At 48.3% G+C, this 25420-nt stretch overlaps 2 protein-coding genes across 2 annotated transcripts in view; both read left to right on the forward strand.

Moving 5' to 3' along the window:
- The window catches only part of LOC135386240 (cubilin-like), a 165110-nt gene extending 143769 nt beyond the window's left edge, over nucleotides 1-21341 (forward strand). Inside the window, exons 62-67 of the mRNA XM_064616049.1 lie at nucleotides 895-1048; nucleotides 9494-9687; nucleotides 13007-13184; nucleotides 16417-16661; nucleotides 20409-20520; nucleotides 20694-21341. Of these exons, the coding sequence (XP_064472119.1) occupies nucleotides 895-1048; nucleotides 9494-9687; nucleotides 13007-13184; nucleotides 16417-16661; nucleotides 20409-20520; nucleotides 20694-20737 (927 nt within the window). The 3' untranslated portion in view covers nucleotides 20738-21341. The remainder of the gene's footprint in view (nucleotides 1-894; nucleotides 1049-9493; nucleotides 9688-13006; nucleotides 13185-16416; nucleotides 16662-20408; nucleotides 20521-20693) is intronic.
- Nucleotides 21066-25420, forward strand: part of LOC135386243 (uncharacterized) — a 40147-nt gene continuing 35792 nt past the window's right edge. Inside the window, exon 1 of the mRNA XM_064616052.1 lies at nucleotides 21066-21154. The gene's annotated coding sequence lies outside the window, so the exon portion shown is untranslated. The remainder of the gene's footprint in view (nucleotides 21155-25420) is intronic.

Below are 25420 nucleotides of genomic sequence, written 5' to 3' on the forward strand. Positions count from 1 at the left end.
GTAGCGACAAAGAAGATAAAAACCCGAGTCGAGGTTATCTACCTGGTCCCCGGTCTTCAACTTTCACTTAGCGATCGTTGTGGTTACATTTAAAGTTCGCGCGCGCTCCAAACCCGCTTTGATTGGCTCGCGCAAGTGCTCGTGGCTGGTCACGGGCCGAAGTGATGTATTTAACGCGCGTTATGGGATAAGGACCAGTTTAAGATCGGGCCCCTGGTCAACTTTACGCAATGCTATTACACACTGAGAAAAAAAGGAGTGAAATAAGCTCCTTTTCGGGGGTAAAATGCCCAAACCCCCACACTGCAAGCAACCACTCCCTTTCGGGAGTGAAAGCAACGCCTATGCCCATGGAGTAAAATAGACGCCCAGGGGCGAGGTGTTTAATTTACACCCATACCGGTCTCCACATACAACCTGCATACGGGTGTGAAGTAAACCCCTTGGTAGGGTTAGATTTACTCTATTGGGGAGTTAATAATACCTTTCACTAGTACTACTGCTTAAAACAATTAAACAATAATGCATTTTTTATACTTAAGCGCAAGAATTGACTGAAACATTCAAGTGATGGTACATGGAATATCTTTATTATATACTGCTGTAAGCAACGGTAAAAAAAAAACATCAGTGTGGAAATGTATATTGACTTTTCCGACGCGTCTCTGTAACGCTCCCTTGGGGAGTAATACTTAAGTAACGGGAGTAAAGAATGAAGAAATTCATGTAAACAGAAAAAATGCAGCGGCGCGGCGACTTGGAAGCGAGCCAATAACGTGCAGGGGGTGTAACTTTGGCTTAAACTCCCTTTCAACTCCTTTTTTTCTCAGAGTGTATGAGAAAAGGACCATTAGATGTTCACGCCTCTGTTCTCTTCCTATAATGTCGTTGCAGGAAAAGTCGAAGACGTTTTGTGGTGACAGCATACCACACCAGTACCAGACGGTTCACATGCCTCACATGAACAGCAAGCGGCGAACCATTGTCTTCAACGCCGGATCAGCAGTCAACCAATCCCGTTTCCAGTTCAACTACAGACGGCCCATTAGTAAGTAGGCAGTTTTAGTTAACCGTTGGTAAAGTTATCGTGTCTATCGGAACCAATCGCAGTCGAGTGTGACTCAGAATCTTATCCACTGATTGGTTCCGGTTGATACGGTTCGACGCGAGCCACGTTATCGACGGTTTGCTGAAACTCTCTAGTGATTCTTTATCGCTCTTAAATGATCGTGAAGGCAGCACTCCGATGGTGCCGTAACGAAAATACAAAAGCATGTTACATCATGACCACACATTTCAGCGCCGCAGACAGTACCCTTGTGCAGCGATGTCTTTTCATGCGTATGGTGCGCTGTTCCCTGCGAGCGTCTTGATCTTGTCCATATCAACGCGCACGTATACGTAACGTTGTTTCGCAAATGGCGACAGTGCACTCTTAAAAATGAACTTCACCACATAGCACGCTCCTAGCCAACCACCATCCCGAATGACAACGTTCTCGCCCCTGATTTGTTGACAACAGGAGGAGGAGCCTATTTTGTGCCGTGCATAATGGCACAAAATAGGCTCCTCCTCCCGTTTTCAACAAATCCAGCGCGAGAACGTTGTCATTCGGGGTGATTGTTGGCTAGGAGCGTGCTATGTGGTGAAGTTCATTTTTAAGAGTGTGCTCTCACGCTGGAACGCTGAAATGATAGGCAGTACACTCTTAAAAATGAACTTCACCGCATAGCACGCTCCTAGCCAACCATCATCTCGAATGATATCGTTATCTGCCCTGATTTGTTGAAAACGGGAGGCGTACGCCTTTTCTGTGACAATTATGAACAGCATAAGTGTCACAAAAAAGGCGTACGCCTCCCGTTTTCAACAAATCAGGGCAGATAACGATATCATTTGAGATGGTGGTTGGCTAGGAGCGTGCTGTGCGGTGAAGTTCATTTTTAAGAGTGTAGTCTCTCATCTCATCCTAATTTGTGGAATTACTAGCAACAAATTTTACGCACGTTTGCGGAAAAGGGCACAGAAGAATAAATCGAAATGATGGTCATCGCGGTGGAATCGAAAGAGAGGCGGACTGCAGCTCTGCTATTATGGCCTCATGTGCAGCGCCGTAATGTATGATCACCCGCCGATGCACGTCACATCAAGATACCAAATGTGATTGGGAAAGAGTGTGTCATAGTTCATTGGCCAAACAGGCGCACGTATGGGTTGCTGTCGTTGGTGTTGGTGTTGGTGTCGTGTCGTGGTTCATGGGAAGATCCGGCGGGATGTTCATTGCATTCAAATCGAGAGTCCTTCAGAACCTGAATTGTCTTGGGTGCACGACCTACTAGATTATAACGACCATGTCACAATCAGCAAACCCTATGAGGTGCCTGTCCGCACGATCCGCCAGGGGCGCTACTGACGCGCCCTTGCAGACTGGCGCACGATTGGACGATGGAAATTTGAATTCTGAACTCGCAAAAGCGTATGTACGACAACCGTAGCAGACGACAGCGATAGCTCCTATGAAAACGCGTAGAATGATGATAATAATCAACCTCACAATTAAACATCTGTGGAAGTCCACAGCTTGTACAGAAATACTAAGGTAAGCTGAAGTACAAAGTATTGTAGAAGTTGAGGAAGCAATAACAAGGACGATCAGAAGCGCCACCGCTGCCTTCCAAAAATGCGGCGCATGGGAGGGGTGCGCCTAACGTGGTCGTTATAATCTAGTAGGTCGTGCTTGCGTGTACCTGAGCTGCTACAGTGTTGCCTTTGCGTTAACAGTAGTCACCAAAACATCCTCCTTGTACCGGAATATACCGTGCACTGTAGAAACACAACTTGACGATCGCATAGCACTGAAGGCCAACCATTGCACAGAATGATACCTCTATCACTTCTGATTTGTGGAGAGCACGGAACGTAAGCCTTTTTGGCATACTTTACATAACTACAGAAGGGTCCCGAAAAAGTTGAACAAATCCACAGTGATGAAACTACGACAGTTTGTCCCTGCGCAGGGAAGAGAGAGAGGTTTGGAGACACCACGTGACAAAGTTTCTGTACACTCAGAACGCAACAATAAAGAGGCGGTGTTCATAGATCTACATGGGTCCACAAAGAAAACCGCGTGCGCCTCAGCCTTGAAATGTCACCCCATTATTTGGAAGAGGAACCTAGTTTCTACAGTTCAACATGCTCGTGCTCGTCGGCGGATCGTCGTATCGGTTTTCCTGGACATCAAGCACGCATATGATACCGTCTCGCACATTTCTGTGCTGCACACCTTTTTTGGAGTACCGTAATTTCACGCGTATTAGCCGCGGCTCATTCGCTATTTTTTTTTCTCACGGGCGCTCTGCGGCTTATCCACCGGTGCGGCTTATCTGATGACCATTTTTCCCTGATATTTTCCCCATACGCTGGTTTTAACGAAAGGGCCGACAGTGTCTCTGGAACAGCACCGCCCTTCCAATGCACAAACAATGTGTAACAGGGGTGAGTCAACATTCGGGTAGACTGACCATCCTGGTGCCTTCCCCCAAGCACCTTTAACGAAAGTGGTGACAGTGATTCATATCTTCTGGAAGGCCACTGACCCGTCGATCCATGAAAAGCACACAACAAGGGCAGTTCGATGTCGGTAGAACGCTAGAGCTGACCTCCTTTGTTGTACACCATGCGGACCCCGGAGTATGGACCAAAAGGTTTATGGCCTTCTCTCCTTTGTCCCCCAAATTAGTCGCGTCGTACTGACCGCGGCTTATCTGCGAGTGCAGCTTATCTGCCCAAAAAGTTTTAAAAATGTTCCTAAAAACGGGTCCTGCGGCTTATCTGCGGTGCGGCTTATACGCGTGAAATTACGGTATCTGATCAACTCTTCAGCTGGCTCCACGATTTCCTTACGAACCGGACTGTAGCTGTCCGCACATCCCACGGCCAAACCCCTAAGACGGCAGGCTATGCCTAAGCCTGTCGCTGTTCATCAAGACGTACCCCAAGGAAGCATTCTGAGTCACTTGGAGCCACGGGGGACCGCGCTACCACAGCGAGCCCTGTAGTCGACCGATGTGACCTTGTCGCGAGTGACCAAATCAGCGGGGTTATCCCGCCCTGTGCAGTGACGCCCCGTGCGGCGCCACGTGTGTCGTCGAATTGTCGTGACGCGATTCCGTACGAAGACGTCTTGTGCAATCCAAGAGAGGGCGATAATTGAGTCGGTCCAACAGAAGGCTAGGAGACTGACGAGAAGGGGGAGAATCTTGAGGGTGAAGCAACTAGCCTATCGGCCACGAGGCATGCGAGAAGCTCCAGACACGGTTTTTGAGTGGAGCGACGCGTCCCTTGGCAAAGAGGAGCTGCGCTGGGTGAGCACCTCGGCTTGCTTGCCGTGAGGTCTGACCGACGTACACCATTGCGCCATACGCCGGTGGACTTGCATCAGCGAAGACGTGCAATGTTGTGGCACAGCCGCTCTTTTCCGGGTGGAAATCCAAACGGCACTGTACGCGTATGGAGTCAAAAGGGGGGAGTTCGGCGCACCAATTCCGCCATTCTGCTTGCTCGTTAGGGTGCAGTGGCTCGTCCCAGCCACTTGTAGAGGTGGTGTCCCACTACATGAGTCCTGACCGGCGATGATGGAAATGTCCCAACGGGCAGATGGACGTGACCTCACGCAAGAACGGTGCCGGTAGAACTGGCTGGCAGGCGCAGTGGCGCGCGCCAGCAGAGGCACGTCTTCATCGTCGTCCACATGCCGCCACAAGTGGAACAACAGACTGTCGCGAATGGTGAACGGTGACCGAGCGGGTCGAAGATGCTGGCTGCAGCATGTAGCACCGTTCTTTTCGTATATGTAGCAGTGGCGAGATACGTAGTCACACTACTTATGTTAAAAGCGATGTCATCAGATGGACGGTGCCAAATCATGCCCAAAATCTTGACTGTGGGATCGGCAGAGATATTGTCGTACGCGGTCTGTGATGAAACGGTGGGTGGGCGTTGCGGAATTAGAAGCCCATTTCCGGAGATCCATACCGGCTTCGGTGAGAAGGGTAAATGCGTCTTGATATAGTCGGAGGGCGACTTCCTCTGCCGAGGCTCCCACCACTAAATCGTCGACGTAGAAGGTGTGCTAAAGGCGTTCGGCAGAGAGCGGACAGCGTGCGGCGATGCTGGCGTCTGCGGCGGGAGTGTGGCGGCGAGCAAGAAGGGACTAGATGACGCGCCGAATGGGTCTCTGGTGATTCGCCACTCTTGGATTTCAGGATCCCGACCATTCGGAATGGGCGACTGCGCTACCCAAAGGCGACGCAAGGCATCACGGTCTTCGGATCGGATGAGTATTTGGAGGCATAGACCTTTACGAATGTCAGCCGTTAGAGCGATTTGATGACAGCGGAAGACAATGAGCTGGGACAGGAGGTTCGCATTGAGCTTCGGTCCCTTCTGGAGTGTTTTAACGATACTGCTCCCTTGGCGTCGAAAGAGGCGTCAAAGACGACACAAAGCTTAGTCGTCACTGCTTCTTTGCGGATGACCGCATGGTGGGGTAGGTAATAGAGGACGTCCGGAACTTCGGGGTCGTCAGGTACTCGCTCCGTGTGGCCCACTTTCAAATATTCGGAAATAGTTAGGAGTTCGGGATTGTCACGAAATCGACAAAGCTGCGAGAGTAGGTGAGTTCTGGCGATTGTACAGTTGTCGGCGAGGGTTGCCGAGGCACTCTTCGTTGATAAGAAGAGGGACCTGATAACGTTTTCCCGATTTTCCGACCCTCGTAACCTGTTGCTCGAACAGTTCCATCACCAGGTCGTCCGTGGCGCACTCGTCAACAATGCCTACGGTTTGCAATCTCCACATGTGGGCCGGTTCCGTCTCGGGACTGTCGACAGTTACGCATGCCAGCGCCAGTGTTGTTGTCTTTGGCGAATTCGATGGATCCGTAGGTAAGGAGTGGGGATATGGGCCGTGGAGGACGCAGCCAAAGGACGTTCCCACCACCGTTAGTCCCGCGTCCAATGGCGCCGATTGTCGCCGGATACGAGAGACCAGTAGAAGACTGAGCCGATGAGGATGGCGATCTCTGCACCGTTTTCAACTCCGTCAGTTAACTCGTCAGCAGCGTCCAGTCCAAGCTGCTTCAAGTCGTCAGTCACCACTCTAGTAGTTCGGGCATCTGCTAGTGAACAAAGGTCCGGCGCCGCAAGAGCTTCGAGCGAAATCGTAGGGCCGCCATAGTGACTTCTGAGACGCAAGGTGGCGTGATCACATAGAAGCCTTGACGGAAGTGTGCTACACCCGAAGGAATAAACGGAAATGTCTTCGGACCCGAGGACAGCATACCCGGGCGCTCTTGACACGTCGCGGCAGATGTAGGTGCAGTGACCTCCGGTGTCGAACATTACGCGAACGATGCGAGAGGCGCCATGCGCCCATGCACGGGCAGTCTGTAGAAGAACGTGGGGCGTTGCGGCGTTGCTGTGCTGCCGGCGACCCCTGGTGACAGAGACATTCAATGAAGTGGTAGTGTGGTCATGAGTGCGGTACGAATGCGCTCCGCGCGGACCCCGTGCAGAGCTATCCTGCATTGTAGCGGCCGAGCAGCCGCGCTGGATGTCGCATTGGAGGGACAAGTGGAGGCCACAGCAAAGGGAGCAGGTAAGCGACCTGGAGGATCTGCAATCTTGGGCGAAGTGATTGTACTTCCCTTACCGTCAACAGCAGCGATGCTCCATCAGGAGCCTGCTTTTCTCCTGCGGGGAGATAACAGCCTGACAGTCGGCGATGGCGTGGGTGTTGCAGCGACACAAGGGACAACGAAGTCGCGGAACTGATGTTGCTTGCACCGATAGCGAGAGTGCCGAAGGAGGATTTCGCGACATCTCGATGTGAGGGGGCTCACGATTAGGGAGGCGACAGAGAGCGATCCGGCAATCCCTTCTGCACTCAATGTGGCTTCGAACAAATGCTAAGAGGTCTGAGACGGCTTGCGTCCGGTGAAGCTGACTGGTGCCCGCAGGCTGGGGGGGGTTTCGCTACGTTCAATTTGACGTTGTCGGAACTGGATTGCGAGTTCTTCGGGTATACAGCGCATGAGGACACGATGCAGTACCACAGCGTATTCCGACGGCAAGACTCCGAGATGCTGAAGGCAGCTGACGTGGAACTGGATTGTGTCGTAGAGATTCCGCAGCTTGTGTAGATCCTTGGGAGATGGAACTACCGCCAACCCAAGTAGCTTGTCAATGTGAGCATCGACCAGGAGGCCGTGTCGTCCAAATCGACCAGTCAGTGCTGTGATGGTGGTGTCATAATTACCCTCGGAGATCCCTATGCCCTCGATTGACCTATTCAGCACTGCTGACGTACGAAAGAAAGTACTCGATTTTTTTCGATTTTGGAGAGCCCAGTGGCCTCGTGGATGGTGGTGCGGAAATGCTCCCAGAACGGATGACGAGCGGAACGGATGAGACGAATGATTTCCGATCGTAGGAAGCCACGGGTCTGCCGAAGACAATCCATCGACCACAGATGGTGGTGGTCAGACGACGAATTCTCCGGTGCTCCTCCGGAAACTGACGAGAGTGGGTGGTTCCTGTGTAACGAGAAGGAGAACGTTTCCAGATAACGAGAAGGGAACCTAGTCCCGGGTTTCAGCACGAAAATGTTACGACATGTCTCTTCCATGTCATTCCTCGATACACCGATGGCGCATCTCGAAATGGCAGGTCCGCTCGGCATTCGTTATCCCATCCGAAGGCGTAGTGGGAGGACGTCGTCTTTCGCCCTCGTCCACAGCTGCGGAACTCTATGCGATACTTTTCTTTCTGTAGCGCATCGTTCATTTTACCCCACGGGAATGGGTCGTGTTCACTGACTCAACATCCGCGCTGCAAGCAATTGAAAATTCTGGCATCCGAGGCTCGTCCGCACCGTTGGTGATGAATGTGTTAATGGCTTACAACCTTGTCTACGAAGCAGGGCAGAGGCTGGTGCTCCAATGCGTTCCAGCCAATTGTGGTGTCGAAGGGAATGAACAGGCCGACAGCGCCGCAGAAGCAGCTCTCGTCTCGGAGACGGACGCGTATTGCGCTGCTGAGAGGAGATCGTCGTTCCGTACTTCGGTGCCTCGTGACTCCCCTGACTACCCGCCTCGGCATACCTCTGGTTAAGATGCCGCATTAGTTCATCGAATGCGCCTCGATGTGGCTTTCACAGCGTAATGGCGTTACCGATTAAGGCAAGTTGAATCTCCCCAATGCAGTCACTGGGTGCTGTAGAAGACCTAGAGCACATTCTTCTCCATTTCTCACACAACCTTCCTTCCCGAACCGTACTATCCGGATCCCTTAACGAGCTAGACTCTCGCCCCCCTGTCTCTCACAAAATTGCTTGGTCCCTGACCACATCCAGTCCACCAATGCTCTGCCCTCAAACCTCTCTTCACCTTTCTGGGTACCGTACGACTTCGATCCTTATTGTGAAGGGGCCCATCATTTCATTTCCCGCATCACCACGAGCAGTGGAGTAGAGTATCGCCGCTGGCGATGAAACTCCCCATTCATCATCTTGCAATAAAGTTGTTGTTGTTTGACTTTTGTGGCTTTACTACTACTTTACTATCCGGATCCCTTAACGAGCTAGACTCTCGCGCCCCCTGTCTCTCGCAAAATTGCTTGGTCCCTGACCACATCCAGTCTACCAACGCTCTGCCCTCAAACCTCTCTTCACCTTTCTGGGTACCGTACGACTTCGATCCTTATTGTGAAGGGGCTCATTATTTCATTTCCCGCATCACCACCAGCAATGGAGTACAGTATCGCCCCTGGCGATGAAACTCCCCACCCATCATCTTGCAATAAAGTTGTTGTTGTTTGACTTTTGTGGCTTTACTACTACTTTACTATCCGGATCCCTTAACGAGCTAGACTCTCGCGCCCCCTGTCTCTCACAAAATTGCTTGGTCCCTGACCACATCCAGTCCACCAACGCTCTGCCCTCAAACCTCTCTTCACCTTTCTGGGTACCGTACGACTTCGATCCTTATTGTGAAGGGGCCCATCATTTCATTCCCCGCATCACCACCAGCAATGGAGTAGAGTATCGCCCCTGGCGATGAAACTCCCCATTCATCATCTTGCAATAAAGTTGTTGTTGTTGTTGTTGGAAGAGGGACCAATGAACTCGCTTCTCATGCATTAGGGGGCAGCACCTAGAGGGAAATTGAGGAGCGGAACAGAGTGCTGACGTACTAGCGGGCTATAGCGGACTATCTGTCGCGCCGCTTTGCGGTTGTTGCGTCCAACGTCTTTGTATTTTTCTTTATTCGCCTAACCGCATCCTACATTTTTATTTTTATGACTGTACCCGTGAAACGAGTGATTGCATCGTCTGAATAATTGAGTACGTCAGACCCCTAAAACTATATGACACACCACTGAAGGCCATCCCATGTTCTGATTTTCCTTTTCCTTGTTTCTTTCAAATACGCCAGGTGAGAATCGGACATACACATCGGACAGCGGCTCTGTCATGAACTACTTGTACCCTAGGAGCTCGTACCTGGAAAAGCTGCCGCTCATCATCAATATATCTCCGGTCACTCGAGGCGGAACCCTGAGTCTATACTTCCTCCATTTTACCATTGGAAGTCCTCACAATGGAACCTGTGCTAGAGAACGAATGGAGGTAGTCTATTTCAGATGCATGGTCATAATTAGTTTTTATAATTAATCATTTCTATCATTTTTTTTCTTCTTCTTCTTCTTCTTCTTCTTCCAGTGTCCGATCAATATCTAGCTTTTATAATGCATTATTTTTGTATTTTCGAACTTGTCAGTACAAATTGAATGCAAATATGTAACAGCCCTGTGTGTTGTTTACGTGTCTTGGCCTGGGTGTCGAACCGAACCCGAACCGAAATTTTCATGACACTATTGAACCCGAACCGGATCAGAGCCGTAAAAAAATAATGGCGATAACCGGTTCGCAACGAAACGTTTCGGACATGGGTGGAGTTCCTCTACAGACGTAAAAGAAGTCAGCATAAGTGTTCCCCTCAATCCTCGAGCGAAGACAAATTGGTATCAACATCACGCGTCCATATCATGGATTTCGGAAATTTTCACCTAGCAGTCAAACGAGGACGTATAGTAAGTGTATTTTCAGCGTCTTTTTAACAGGTTGAAGCGCACTTGTCACGTGAGCGCCGCGGCTAGCGCCCCATGCACGCGCTGCGGCGTCTAAACAGCGCGCGCGCTGCGGACGAATGAAACAGGAATGGAGTAGGCCAGTTATGTAGCTCTATAGGACGAATATGTGATTAAGTGAGCACCTTAGCATTTCCCTTTACACGTGAGCAGTAAAAATTAAACAAGTCGGGAACATGAGAAGTGGAGAAACAGCGTATACGCAGAACGGTGCCTGTTTGATCGGTCGTGGTTTGAAAAGTAAATGCAGTTCTGCTTATTGGTAGTGTAGTTGTGTGCCTTTGTGTTCTCGATTAACTAGTGCACTGCTGTGAACTGGACAGAGTAAGCCCGGCAGGCTTACTACGTTTCAGTACGCGGGCTTCAGTACGGTTTCAGATCGAATCACGCTTCGAATGCATTGTGCCGGCAAGTACTGTCGTCTATGTTACGCTTCCATCTTATTAGGCTTCCTTTAAGTGCATCTTACTGGCACTGCGCGTGTGAAATAAGAGATTTTGGAAACAGAAAGTAGAGCAGGACTACACCGCTTCATCAATGTGGACTCTATTTCCAAGTGTTCATCCATTTCTCCTTTCTCTCGCTAAAGGGAGTACCTGACCCCTAAAAACGTCAATGCAGACAACAGCAGTAAGCCATTAGCCACGCATTTCCTGATGAACGCAGCTTTACAGAACATATAATATGGAGGCGTTGACCGGTTCGCGAATTGGCTCGGGGCTGCGAACCGGTTCGATTTTCGGCGATGGTTTGCGTTGATGTTTATAAGTGCTCAAACGTCGCCACGCCAGTACTGGACAGCTGTTTCGGCCTTAATGGGCCATCAGCAGCAGTACGCAGGCAGGCAACGTTTGAACGGATGGCGTCAGAAGGTCACCCACGTGATTCCTCCCGCCAGGGTGTGCTAACTCACCATTGAAAGAACATGAGAGAACTGATGTTCTGAGGCTGCATGGAGGTAAGAAACTAAGGAGATGCCCTAAGCGCCTCTCCCAATGCCAGCGGCCGTGCTGCTACCCGCGCATGGCATTGTGGTTAGTTGCCCAACACACGTGACCCATAAACGTCACGGCAAGACGTCGTAAAACATGGCGTCCTCCATGTCCGCGGCGTATCTTACCTGAATGCAGAGACCAGCTGCGGTCGAATAACTTGTTTCCGCTTTCATAACATCATTGGAGTTAGAAGTTATCACACCCGTTGAAACACTAGATATATCATCTCAGTGTGGAAGCAATGGATCACTAAATCGCTAGAAGACGTACGTACATCATCGTGACATTGCCTGGCTTCTCTTCTGTTTTGCTCAACTTTTGCTGTGATTTATCACGCGGGAAATGTTGAAACACCCCATAACTTTCAAAGTATTGTGCAAATGGGCTCCTTGAAGGTAAGAGGTTTGTTGAAGATGAGGTTTGCTAAGCTTCCAAGCCTCCGCGCAGACCGCCATAACGCCGAAACATGTGGGGATCACGTGACCGGGCAACTAGATGGGCGTGGTATTGCCAGGAGCGACCGCTAGAGGGGTCCCACGGCCCTCCGATCTTATAGCCCTCTCCTTAGTTTCTTACCTCCATGTGAGGCTGGAACAGCAAAGAAAGGACAAATACATACAAGGCCTCAAATTGTCGAAGAAATACCGTCTTTCATCACCATTGGAAGCCCAGTGCAAAGCCAGTAAAGTATACTAGGGAAAAAATTGCCGGAGCTCTTTGGCTGCACGCATATTGCGTGATCGACGTAAACAATGAGAATTGGCCGAGGCAGACCACAGTTAGATGGACGACACAGACACGTTAAGCCTCCAACGCCCAAAAATAAACGAACTCAAACAACTCAAGGAAGAGAGGGGCTGACTCTAGGGAATCGAACCTGGGCCTTCTGAGCTCGGGTCAAAGTTGCTCCCCAGACTTGTGCGTAACGCGTTACTAGTAATTGCGTTACTTTCTGAGTAATTTTTCGAGTAATCAATTACCTTTCTGAGTAATCGAATACTCAGTAATTGATTACTTTTCCGGCAGATATTAGCTTATCTTTTAGATGTTCTGCCCCAAATCAAGCCCCTGGTGCCGTCAGCCTTTGTTGGGCTGTGTTCTACTATAGCAAGCGGAGGTCATTGTAATGACGTAGACGTACAGATCTCCTTATCCTAGGCGTTTTTGTTTTTGTTGTTATCTCAGCTGTTCCACTGTTGAACCTTTCTCTGTTTGTTATTTTTATTTTTTACTTTTTTCTGAGGCACCCAAAGACTGTTATAATTTGCGTGAATGCAGAGTAACGACTGGCGTAACGCGTTACTTTTTTACTCGTTACTCAATTACATTTGGAGTCGAGTAATGGGTAACGGTAATTAATTACTTTTCCCGCAGAAGTAACGGTAACGGTAATCAATTACTTTCTTCGAGTAACGGGCACAGGTCTGTCAATGCTCCCTGAGTTGTTTGAATGTTGCGTGATTTCAGGTTGTAACATATGCACTTCTTAGTCCGTGCGTATCGCCGCTTCACGAGAGTTGCGTTGCAATGTGATTCTAAAGGATATAAGTATCAAGTATGCAGATGTCTTGCAATGGAATATCGACCAATATGTAGAATTCAGCGCTTTCGAATCAACTGCCTTGCGTTCGGACAACAGTTGAATTTTGGGGCTACATATTATTGTGCCATCACACTCTCCGAAGCAGGTTCTGCATTGGAATGGTTTGTTTCATTTTGAATTTGTGCATCGTATCCGCGACTTCAATTTCCGCAATTGGGTGAACGTGACGTAGCGCCAGATGACTGTATTTTATGTCACAGGTACGCGATGGTGAAACGACGAGCTCTAGGATGTTGGCAACACTGTGCGGCCATGCAAACCCGAACCCATTGTTTTCAACCACCGACAGGGTCACCCTAGTTGTCGACAGGAATCGTGATACGAACAACTGGAGTCCCTACGCGACCTTTAGCATCATGTACATCACCAGCACACAAGGTAAGTTGTTGTTCTATAAATGTCTAATTAGAACAAGAAAATCTGAGAACCGTGAGTTCAGATTCTTTGATTGCCAACGCTTCCACTTGTTTTTCTTATCTCCAGTGCTCTTTTTTGTTCATTCAGCGCTCAAAGGCTGAGGGCATGGCTGAGGGCTGTTGTGCTGTACTGCTGAAATTTTACATTTATCCAGTGCTTGGACGTTATTTTCGCGCCCCTGTTCGTCGCGTGTGAGTTGATAATTGACTGCGAACGAGCAGAGTTGACCCTGATTTGTTGCATATTTGACTACGAACAAGTTTTTACTAAATCACGCAATTGGCAACTGCAAATACATCAGCCACGCGTAATTGAAGTTGGTGTCCCAACCAACAACCTTTATTGCAAGTCCCAGAATACAAACTGGAGGGCTCTTTATACTCCGACGGAACCACGGAACATCGACGAGCGAGCGCACGAGGTTGACTGCCGTAGGAGCAGCGATGCTCGTTCATGCTGTTGCGCGATAGCGTTCGCCGGCGCGGGCTCTACCACAATCACACGTGGGCTTCTCGAAGAGAGGAAGAAGAAGAAGCAGAGAAAAATGGAAGAGTCCAGGTAGTGCGGGGACAGACGTTGCTATGGCCACACACGTGCTCGAGGGAGCAAACGTCGCGCTGGTCGACGACGAGGTGCGTTGTCAGTCGTTAGAGACCATAGTTGGAAAATAAACAGCGAACAATATAAACAGCAAACGAACGGTAACCCTCACGTGCACGTTCCGGTACACTAGCTCAGGCTCAGTCTAGTGCAGGATATTCAAACACTTACATAACAGTTAGTCCCACTTAGTAGGAAACATGGACCCCACACAAATCTCCTCTCTTCCTTACTCGCTCTGACCTGCGCTACACACTTGTAGTGCTTTCAGCGCACGTGTGGATGTCGCATACACCACCGTAGCACGCAATCCATCTGATGTGGCCACTAGCTCGCCACGGGACTACTGTAGTCCGGAACAAGGACTACATCTGGAACTCCAGTAGCCGTAACAACTGGATGCCCGCTACTGTGGTATTCGCACAAGTGAAGACGGCAGGATGACGAGGTGCCGAGAGTACATGCAAATTAGATGCATAGACATCTGTCACCTACCATTGTAGTGTCGGCCTATCTAGCAATGATGGATAGTTACTATCGATGCCGTCCCAGAAATCCGGCATGGCTTCCATGGGATGTGCTAAGCGTCAGCTGCAGTGGCGTATCTAGAGCTACCTGCGCCCATGGCAACATGGTTAACATGATGTCCTTGGGGATGCGTTTTCGTGTGGTCCGCACTAGGTTTCACACTACAACCTCTCTAATGGCGGCTGCTTTGGATCATTTATGAATGTGCCAGGTTGAGTGCCCCACCTGGCACATTCACACCCGACCACATAATGGCGCCCCTGTTCACCTGGCGCCCATGGCACCTGTCCACACCCTAGATACGCCACTGGTCAGCTGTGAGCACCGTGGTCACGGTAAACTCGTAACGGAATAACTGAATTTATTTGGCCGGTTACATAGATGCGGAATAAGAATCAAAGGCGCCGTGCTGCCACGCGTCCGCTTTCGTCCCTCTCTCGTCGTTCTCTCCTTCTCGGGCGCCGACCGGTGCACCTCCGTTGTCATTTGATACCTGTATTCAGAGAAGCAGCGATGCCAGGCGGTGGATTCTTACTTCGCTAACATAAGGCCATAAGGCTCTACCAGTGCACTGCGCCGTCCAAAGCGAAGAGGCCAGAAGGAAAGCACAAGGGCGGTCGACGTTTTGTACGGGATCTTATGTCTGGCTGGGAAGATTATGCGTTGGTTTGGACACTCCGCGCTGGACTGCGCTTGTGAACGACGGTAATCGCTTGATGAGAAATGGGATTCCAACCGTATCCTCTCATATCCGGTCAGAGGTCAGCAGTGAATGTAAATGTGACTGGCAACAACGTAAACGGGAGCGTGTTAAGGGCAGGCTCTTGTCCCTATGTGTTTCTTAACGTGGTTTGGAGTTTTGGTCAGGGAGTATAGCTGTCGTGGTGGAACTGGTAGCATCTCTGATGGGAAATCTGAGGGTGTGGGTTCGAATCCCACGGCCGATGCCTCTTCGTGAGCTGCCCTTCCTTAATCGACTATAATATACTTTTTCTTTCTGTAATCTTTTTAGTAAAATTAACAGTGACTGACCTCCTGTAAGCGGCTCTCTTGCTCTTATAGTATTAATATACAGCAACTGCTGGGAGAACTTGCGGCTAAAGATGAGTGCGGTGCGAGTATACCCGCGCAGATTTGTTCTTCGCGGGTTGCGGGTAGACCCGCACTGCATTGCGGGTACGCAGGTATACCCACAATACCCGCAGGTGCAAAACCAACCCGTCAGATTTTGCTGTGTGACCCGATTCATTGCGAACACTTGGCCCAAAATGCTTTCCAAGACGTTCTATTTCCAATTCATCATCTCAAAATAAAGTTGTTGTTGTTGTTTGCCACACAGGAATAATTTTGGCTATCTTTCGACACCTCGATGGGTACTCTTTGCGCCAGTAAACTGGCAACCATGTCAGCAGTCGTCACAGCGTAAGCGTTGGAAAAGAGGCTGGCTAACGGACATTGTCCCCCGCATCTATAAATCATTTCGTGCTGTGACGATCATGTGGCATAACTGAAACATGCGTACGCATTGGGCTGCGGGTATATCGGCGGGTATGCGGATACGCGCCGGGATGAGCGGGTGCGAATACGGGTTAAACCAATGACATTATTGCAGGTTCGGACGCGGGTCGTGTCCCCGCGGGTGCGGTGCGGTTGCGGGTACAAATTTTCATACCCGCACTCGCGGCCGCCATGTGTTCAGTGGGAGCGTAGTCCTCTTTTCGTCTGCAAGTGGAGTAATTGGATATTGTACATAATTAGATAAGCAGGCACAAGAGCAAGACAAACGCTAACGCTCCTAGAACGCTAGCGACCAGAATTCTTGCATCCCCTTTCCTGTTTACCCCTCGTGATTTTAAGCGGCCCTCTGAAAATAAATTTCATTAATTGTGAGGAGGAGGACGTGCATATGTCTTTTTGTCCAGTTTTTGTGCCTGCCTACCTAACTAGGTATAATTATAGTCATCGCATGAACAGGACAAGCCATGAGGAAGCTGCTTCTAGGCATCCCCTGCCGTGACAGTTCGATGTTGCCCATGTGCTCATCTCTGTTTGCGTCCGTATTCAGGCTCCGGTTGCGGAGGAAATGTGACCCACACTGAAGGAGCGTTCTCTAGCCCTGGGTACCCCGATGCCCTCCAGGAGGCCAAGACCTGTCGCTGGTACATTGGTGTCCCTGGCCGAGATCAAATGACGCTGCGGTTCCAGGCCTTCTCACTCAACTCCACCGCCGGCTGCGACACCAATTACGTGGAAATTTACGAAGGCAACACGGATCAAGATGACAGTTTCGTCGTGCGGTACTGTGGTCAGGTATGTCTAAAAGTGAAAACGTGCACAAGGCAAAGGTACGACGACGGGTACTTCTGGACAGGCATGTCGCATCATGCAGCCCTCTGTAGTGAATATCTTGTCAGAGTGTTGGCGTCTCTGTGTCTTTTTCCGATGCGAAAAGAAAGCTCCCTCTTGCTTCACTGTGCTTACGCTTTGTGTTCGCTTGTGGTACGGGTGACTGAGTGAGTGGTCTCCTATACTGGCAGATGTGCTCTGTGTTCACCGGGAGAGTTATCCTGGTCAAAGTAATCGACCTCGATTACTGTGTGTGTCGCCTGCCATTGGTCGTTACGCGAAGAAGGCGTAAAGAACAGAGGTGAATGCCACACGTCCTCAACCAATAGTCCAGCCCTTGATCCTGCAATCTTCGCACTATATCGGGGTGCCCATAGCACAGCTAGGCCGCCCTCCCGCGTGTTTTCGCCGGAAGCGGAAGGTTGTAGGTTGTATCGTGAAAGAGAAATCTGTGCCGACGTACGTGCGATATGTGCGCGTATAGTCCGTAGCCCACAGCTTGGCGCCACTTGACTCCCAACGTGGCGAAATGCGCAATGTTTCGCAATGTATGCGCATGAAGGTTATTCCACAGTGAACGGAATATCACCACATCACATTAATTGTAATACAGCTATGTTTACAGCTATTGTTTACAGCTATGCGCCACGTTGTTCCCTTCTTTTCCCCCTGTCGTTTATTTCAGTATAGCACATAGCGCCCCCATGTCGTAGGAAAGCGCGGCCTCCCTCTCTGTTCATGCGCTAGAGACACCGGTGGACGATGGCTATAGGGATACCGGCTAGGGATACGTAAGGGCGGGGTCTATTGGCGGTGCGTGTTCTGGTAGTTCTGCCCTGTGGCGTAGCCACGGGGGGCTAGGAGGGTCGCGAGCTCCCCTTACCTGCCACAAACCGACCCACACAAATCGTGCAAATCTGAGGAGAACGTATGGAGGGGGATCAGTGTGACGATCGCGAAAGTTCTTGCAGTTCATGGCGTCTATCTGAAGCAGCACTCTTGAATGGTTTTCGAAGTATGAGCTTTTCAAAATACTTCCAATCTCGTGACACCACCTCATTGTCATGAGAGCCCATACTATTAATCATATTGTCAACGTCCAAATCAAGTTTTCCTGTTTTTGCATCCGCATAGTTTGCAGTGTGCACAAGTACGTGTGTGTTAGTTGTCGCACACAGAAACAACGGGGGGGGGGGCGAGTTTTCGTGTCGAGCTCCGCCCCCCCCCCCTACCTTGGAAGACTGGCTACGCCACTGGATATGCCCAACAGTTCGTGACGCAAAGCTCGATTACTTTTGACGAGAGTAGCTCCCTAGTGGGTATGTGCGACGCACGCAAGAGTGGCGTTGGATGATTTGATTGATTCATTTCTGGAAGTTGTATTTCAAGGCCATGTGTCCAAAATTACGTAACTAATCACTAGCCGCACTTTCACAACGACCTCAGTGCTCCACATGACGGTATCACGAACGGAAAGAGGGAATCAGCCTTGTTTTACTTAAGTGACGTCACCTGACCACAGTTGACTTCATTGCCTCTATGTCCCTCCATATATATACTAGCGTCCGGTCCCCACACGTGCTACTATGTACCAAAGTACCAATCTAGTACTCAAACTCACTAAGTACCCAAAAAAAATTGAGGGGGAAGAAAAGAAACGTGAACAGTAAGGCATTATTGAATCCCTGAGACTGGGATCTCTGATGCTTCGCTGAGCAATGGGCGGAAGCCCATATGTCGGTACAGGAGTATTCACGCTCACTAATAATGAATAGTAATCACTGACTTGATGGTAATCACTGACTTGGTGAATATATCCTGCGGTGATCCGGGCCCCCGGATTGTGTGCGAGCTTTAGCGGGCGTTCACACGGGCCAACTTTCTGCACCAACTCGGACCAACTTTGGAATTGGTGGCAGTCGGTCGACATCACCAACCATGACCAACTCGAGTTGGTGGGAATCGGTCGCAGAGCGATAACTTCGGAGAGTTGGTGGTGGTCCAACCAATCAACGCGAGCAGCATTGCCACGTGACCCTCGAGGGCATCACGCGATTTCGTTCCTGTCGTACTGCGTGGCATGGGTTCAAATCCTACAGGGGTACATGGTATTTTTTTAATTTTTGTTTGTTGCTAGCGCCATATAAACATATCAATAGGCATTTTTTGATATACTGGTGACCTTCTGGCGAAATAAAATGACTTCGTTTTGATTAATGACAGTTAAAAAAAGTCACCAACGGTTGGACTTGAACCCATGCACTCCGATTGCCGTAAGGTTGGTTGTGGGCGGAGCTAACGAGTTGGTACGTGTGAACGTGGAGACGGCACCGTCTCGAAATTGGTCCAAAGACGGTGCTTCGAGTTGGTCTGAGTTGGTGCTGAAAATCGGCCCGTGTGAACGCCCCATTACCAAGACCACCCAGATAACACAAGGCCTCATCATGCACGCCGTGACGTCACGTTAGTTGTCCCTCCGCTGCTTCCTTCTGATACTTGCACGGCAGCCAGAGCGTGCCTAAGCAAGCGACGTCGCGCTCTCGTTGTTGAAAGGGATGTTTTAATGCACGTAATGGGATTTAGCATCAACTCAGGAACAAGGCCAATTGGTGCATGAAGCACTTCTAATTTTATATATTTATCCGAACGTTGAAAATACTACTTTACTCCTTCGAACACTTAAATGGTTCCATGGTTCAATGTGGAGAAACATCACAGACTTGTCAGTCACACTCGTTGTCCAAAATTGGTGTTGCAGATGCCTCCTAACTTGCTTTTTAAGCTGTCATAGAAGACACTGAGTTCTTCAACACTTCTTCACTTCTGGTTCTTAGTGAATTTTCTAGGGCTTTCTCAAGGGTCGCGTTCTTCATCCTGTCGCGTTTGGAGTTCGTCGATTCGCGACGAGCGCGCGTGCATGACATGTAGGCCGAGCAGTTTGAATAAACTGAAGGCGCAGCACCTGGCACCAGTCGTAGTCGATTGCCTTCTATTTCAGTCGTCTTCCCCGGGGCTCCATCGCTGTGCGTGTGTTTCGCGACAATTCCGATTGTTGAAAATGCAGTTCGCAGTCCAGCGGGAGAATGAGGACGACCGTATTACAATCAACATGTAAGCAAGATCCCACAGCGCATTCCAGCGGCAGTGGCTTCAAGTTTATTTACATACCTTAGAGCGAATGCTACGTTTAAAATCTGCGCGTGGAATCGCCTTCAGCTATGATTCTTTGAGAGCTTCATCCTTTGGAAACGAGAACGCATATACTATTGGACCCTCATCGTTGTTGTCTCGACGGCGAGGAACGCAGCACCGGCCCATGTGGAACTGACTCACCAACATAGTTTCATTTCACGGACTCTGCCTATCTCTACATAGAGCGTTCCAAAAGTATACGTACTTGTCACTCGAGAAACCTGACAATGCAGTACGCGGCCAAAATCTCACGAAACAGATTACCGGCAAGTTACACATCTACGCATCTGCAAGCATCGGGCCATCGAACTCGGGGATCAGGCTCGTGCAACTAGCGTTATGTCACATGCAGGGAGAGGGATCATGAAGAGGCCTTGTGTTATCTAGGTGGTATTGGCTTTACCCAGAGGCTACAGGCACTATTTAACCATAGACTTTATTTGCCGCCATATTGTAGCCTGTTGTAGCAGTGAGCGCGAGACGAACTCATACCATCAGCATGTGCTCCACTACTTGCAGGACCATCCGGCACCATACGAATCTCGAGGAAACAAAATTGTGGTGAAACTGGTGACATCGGGACCACAGCCTGGGCAGGGGTTCTACGCTCTGTTCCGTGCCAACGTTCAAGGTATGATATGCAGTTTCGGTTTTTGTGACGTTTCGTATGCTTGGGAGCTGCCCTGTTGGCAAAGTATTAACATTGTGATTTTTTTTTTTTTTCATTGGGATTCAACCCACCTAGTGCTTGCTAAAAATTGTCTTCGATATAGTGACATCTGTTCTTGTCTGTATCTTTTGCAGAAACGCCATCACAAGTTGAGTACGCGGTTGGAAATCAGCCGTAAAATAATACCGTCAAACGGACATTGCACAGATCATTATTGTGATAATGTTTACCCCTTCAGTTTCACTAAATCCATTATTTCTTTTCACCCCTTTCACCGAACCACAAGCACGCTCACTTTCGCTATTCAACGGAAGCGCAGCAACTCGTCTGGCCACACATGGGCAGCGAAAAACAATGGCGGCGTGTTGAGTCAATGAGGATGTTGGAGAGCTGTTTGTTCAGACATCAGTCGAGTAATAAGTTATTTAGAATGATACAGTGGTTCTTGCCGTTCGGTACAAGGCTTGAAACTCTCCATACGTACATTCCATAACGTGTGTGTTAGTTATGACGAATGCGAGTTCGGAAACGCGGTCAGCATATTGAAGTCTACGTGCCATGCACTTGTGTGGTGGCAGTTAAACCGTTTTCAGGGGTAAGTGCCTTACTTCTGGACGTAATATTGTACAAAATGCGTGCCTCCCTTCCACACAGACATGGGCATCATTTTTGATACTTTATAGACGGCCTGTGTTCCTCAATGCTCATCATCTTGCTTGAACGTTTTCATATTATGTTGATGGCTTCTTTTTCGTTCAATAAAATATGTTTCATTTGCGTTATTTTGTTTCTCATTTTATGATTTAGTTCTTAGTGCACGCTCTTGTGTTTATGGGACTTTCGAAAGTAGTCTATGAAGTGGTTAACACAACATATGGTGCAGAACGCTGCCTTATGTTACAGCATGTTTGGCAAAAAATGTAATGGGCTTCAAGGAGAATTGAGAATCTTCACTCTACCATCCTGTTTTACGATATATTGCAACGGGAAGGTACTACTGCTTGAGTACTGTAATGCACATTAGATCATAACAAGCTTGTCATCAGCATCAAAAGTTATCGCACATTTTCAGTCACATTTACAGGAAAGCTTTCGACTTACGGACTCATTACGTTTATTAGACATCACCTTGGTGATCTACTGAAGTTACGACGACGAGAGTTCGTTTACAAGTAGTTTAGGCAACAATACGGTTAGGTCGGTCTGTGTTCACAGAGACACTTTGCAGGCTTGCTGTATGGAGTCTGTGAAGTATGCGAATTACGGCAGCTGGGACATGAGCCAGTTTCTTCACTGTGCTCTCCATTTGTCATGTCCCTGCAGGTTCGTGACCAGTATGTGTTAAATGCATAAACAGCAATTTTCTGTGCACTTGCATGAATTGTGAGAGTCTGATACAGCACAGCATCACCTGAAGCAGGGGATGCTTAGAATATCAATTTGCGGGGACTTAACCTGTCCGCTATGTCAGATATTAATGCAGTTATGTTCTCGTCACTACCAAATACTGCTCTAGTGTCAAATGTAAAGTCCAACATGAAGAAAGCTGTTAAAGTCCCTTGTGACATAGTCGTCATTACTAGTAGTTTATTGAAACACCTAAGCAAGCTTCCTAGTCTTTGTCCTCACATAGTAGCCTCCACTTAATCCATTACTTAATCACAATGCATGGCAGAGGTTCTCAGGTTAAAGGGGTTGTGATATTTCACTTCAAGCTACAAACGTAAAAGGCAATACTTTGACCAACTGTGGATCAGCATTGCGAGTTTTACTGAAAATGAGGTATAAACAAAATACAGAAGCCGACACTGAAGATTTTTGTTTAAGTTTAATTTGTACAAGCTTTCGCGTGGAGGTCCACGCTTCCTCAGGTAGCGTGCGTACCTGAGGAAGTGTGGACCCCCACGCGAAAGCTTGTACAAATTAAACTTAAACAAAAATCTTCAGTGTCGGCTTCTGTATTTTGTTTATGTGATCTACAGGGCTTGACTCCCCTCCTCATGTACGCTTCTGAAAATGAGGTAATAAACACATAAATTTGCACCCTGAATGCGGACACTCATGCGGCTCCGACATCGCTGCAGGTGTCTCCACCTGTGAGGCAGCGTGAGAGAGGTTACGTGCCTACGAATGCGAGCGGGAATGGCCATAGATATCGTCCCCCTGGTGTCGGAGTGTGACACGGAAGTGTGCTCTATTATTTGTGTCTCGGCAACTATGACACATCGAAAAAGATCCCTTTCTTCTCCGTTCTCTGGCTGCACCGCAATGCATGCATGATGCACTGGCACACATCTGTGAAACTGTCACAACCCCTTTAATCAGAGGAAAGTCTGGTTGAAAATACAGCTTCAGTTTCTCAATGACACAAAGCAAGCCTTCTTCTTCAGTCAAATTTGTGGTGTCGTCAGAGGGAGAAGCTGGCACTTTTTCGAAAACAGTGTACAGTCAAACTGCTTTACAACGAAACTCAGGGGACAGCAAAAAAAATTTGCAGTAAAGGTATTTTCGTTAAAAAGGATGTCCATTATTGGACCTATAGGGCTCCAGCGAGACCGCAAAAAAATTTGCTGTAGTGGTTTTTTCGTTAAAAAGGTGTTCGCTGTAAAGGAGTTTGACTGTAGTGGCGAATATTGCTCAATTTCTTCACCAGCACCAGTGTTTCCTCAATTTCCTTTTTCCAATTCCTCAAGCCAGTTTCCAATTCCAGTTTCCTCAATTAGAGCCATGCTAAAATCCGCAGTTGCCTGTACCAAACTAGAATGTCGTGGATGTGGTCGTGGATACTTGTACTGTGGCAGTTCCGGAGAGTCTTCATCACTATAATACTATAACTATAATGATGCTTGCAAAGAGTGATGCTACAAAAGCGCTTGACAGCAGAGCTCATAAAATGGAATGGGAATGTAGAACAGTGACAGTGAGAACACATACAAGTCAGGAACATTATGAAACAACTGCAGCTGTTATGCAAAATAGAAGACACCTCGCATTGACGTCAACTTGAACTGAGCGAATTGTGCATTTTCATTTGCTTGTGCGAAGAGTTCCTGTGTCTAAAGTTGTGAGCGAAAAAATCTCGCTTGTTTCGCTTAATTACTCTGAGGTACTATGCAAGTTACATGAAGCATGAAGGTATGTATGAATCACACAACTTGCACAAATATGCAAAGCGGAAAAATATGCGCAGTGGAGTAGGCGTGGGCAGCCTGAGAACTTGTTTGGGTAGATTACGTGGGATAGCAGCAAGGTGATGATGTTAGTACTGAGAGAAAGACCAGCTCCCACGGCATAGTCACTGGCTGTGCTGTCTGAGGTTTTCCCTGGGTTTTCCGAAGACTCTCCAGACGAATGTTGGCGCCGTTTATTTATTTTATGTATTTATAGTACCCCAAAGGCTCATAAGAGCGCTACATGGAGGGAGTAGAATGATACAAGCATGTCAGCTACACAAAGACGATGAAAAAAAGTACAAAACACTGAACCAGTCATATTGCCTGGCTGGCACGAAAAGTAGAGCGTACAATAGAAAAACATAATAGTACATTATAAAAAGAATACAGACATCAAACGGAAAGTTAAGTAGTCAGCGAGCTCAGCTAGGTCAGGGGGAAGGTCGTTCCAGTTAATTGCGGTTCGACGAAAAAATGATTTCGCAAAGGTGTCCGTTCGACATTGAAAACGATTTGCTCTGCATCGATGGTCGAAACGTGGGAGTATAACTGGAGAGCGGGTAAGCGGAGAAATGTTAGGTGGGATACTGTGGCACAGACCGCATACCTACCCTACCCTGTACCCCACTCCTCCTTGCTGTCCTCTCTCCATCTATCCACGTCCATACACCGCTCACAGCCGCAGTGTAATGTCCGTGGTGCAGTTGGATTTTAAAATATTGGGCAACTACCCGTATGCCAGAAAGTGAGCCACTTTTAGATATGACTCTCCCACATTTGAAGCATGTTTTTATAGGATTTGTTGCGATTGTAAAGCTTTCGAAACATTGTCAGCTGTGACGTAATTCTACGTTTCCTGTGCGACCTGAAAATTACGGGGATGGTCGGTCTGATCAAGTAATACTGAAGAACTGTAGTATATTTAAAGTGAAAGCCCATATTTTAATGTCATTTATATCGATATTATACTATTTACATCTAGTATTGTTATTCGGCAGTGTTACGTATATATTCTGGTTATGGTTTTAGTATTACTATTACATTATTTTTGTGGCAAGCTTTTTGTTACCTGGAGCACATCCTGAAATTTTGTAATATCTCAATACTCACTGTGAATAACACCAGATCGGATAAGGGGCAGTTTTTGAAAACTGGAGTCGCGTACTTGACAGTAAATGCTGCGTTTACTTTCAGACTGAAGGTTAGGAAGTAAGTTCGAAAAAAATTTAGAGAAATAAATGACATTTGTTTGGTAGCATGCATTGTAAGTGTGAAGCAGCGCTCTCCTATTCAAAACGCAATTCTGTACCAAATCAATATTCATTGTGGCTGTGCACATGCGCTACATCCTAGCAGAGTCTGAAGGATATGGAAATTTTTGAAAATATGGGGAATAGACACGCATTTCTTGCATATGCTGTGAGTTCTAGAATTTGATGTGCCATAGTAAATCCTCGTTATTACTCAGCGTAGGAAAGCCGGTATGTGTCCAGAATTTTCATCTCATCGGCTGCTAGATTTCCACAGGGAGGGGTGGGATGTGACACCGATATCGGCTAGCTATACTGGTTCAGTTCAAATGTATTCATCTAATTTTGGAGGAGGTTTGTAACATCATGTCCCATAGGAAAGGACTGTCAGCTGCATTTTATGTATTTTTATTTATTTATAAATTATAATACCCTCAA

The sequence above is a fragment of the Ornithodoros turicata genome, chromosome 2 (genome assembly GCF_037126465.1).
Source record: "Ornithodoros turicata isolate Travis chromosome 2, ASM3712646v1, whole genome shotgun sequence".
Lineage (NCBI taxonomy): Eukaryota > Metazoa > Arthropoda > Arachnida > Ixodida > Argasidae > Ornithodoros > Ornithodoros turicata.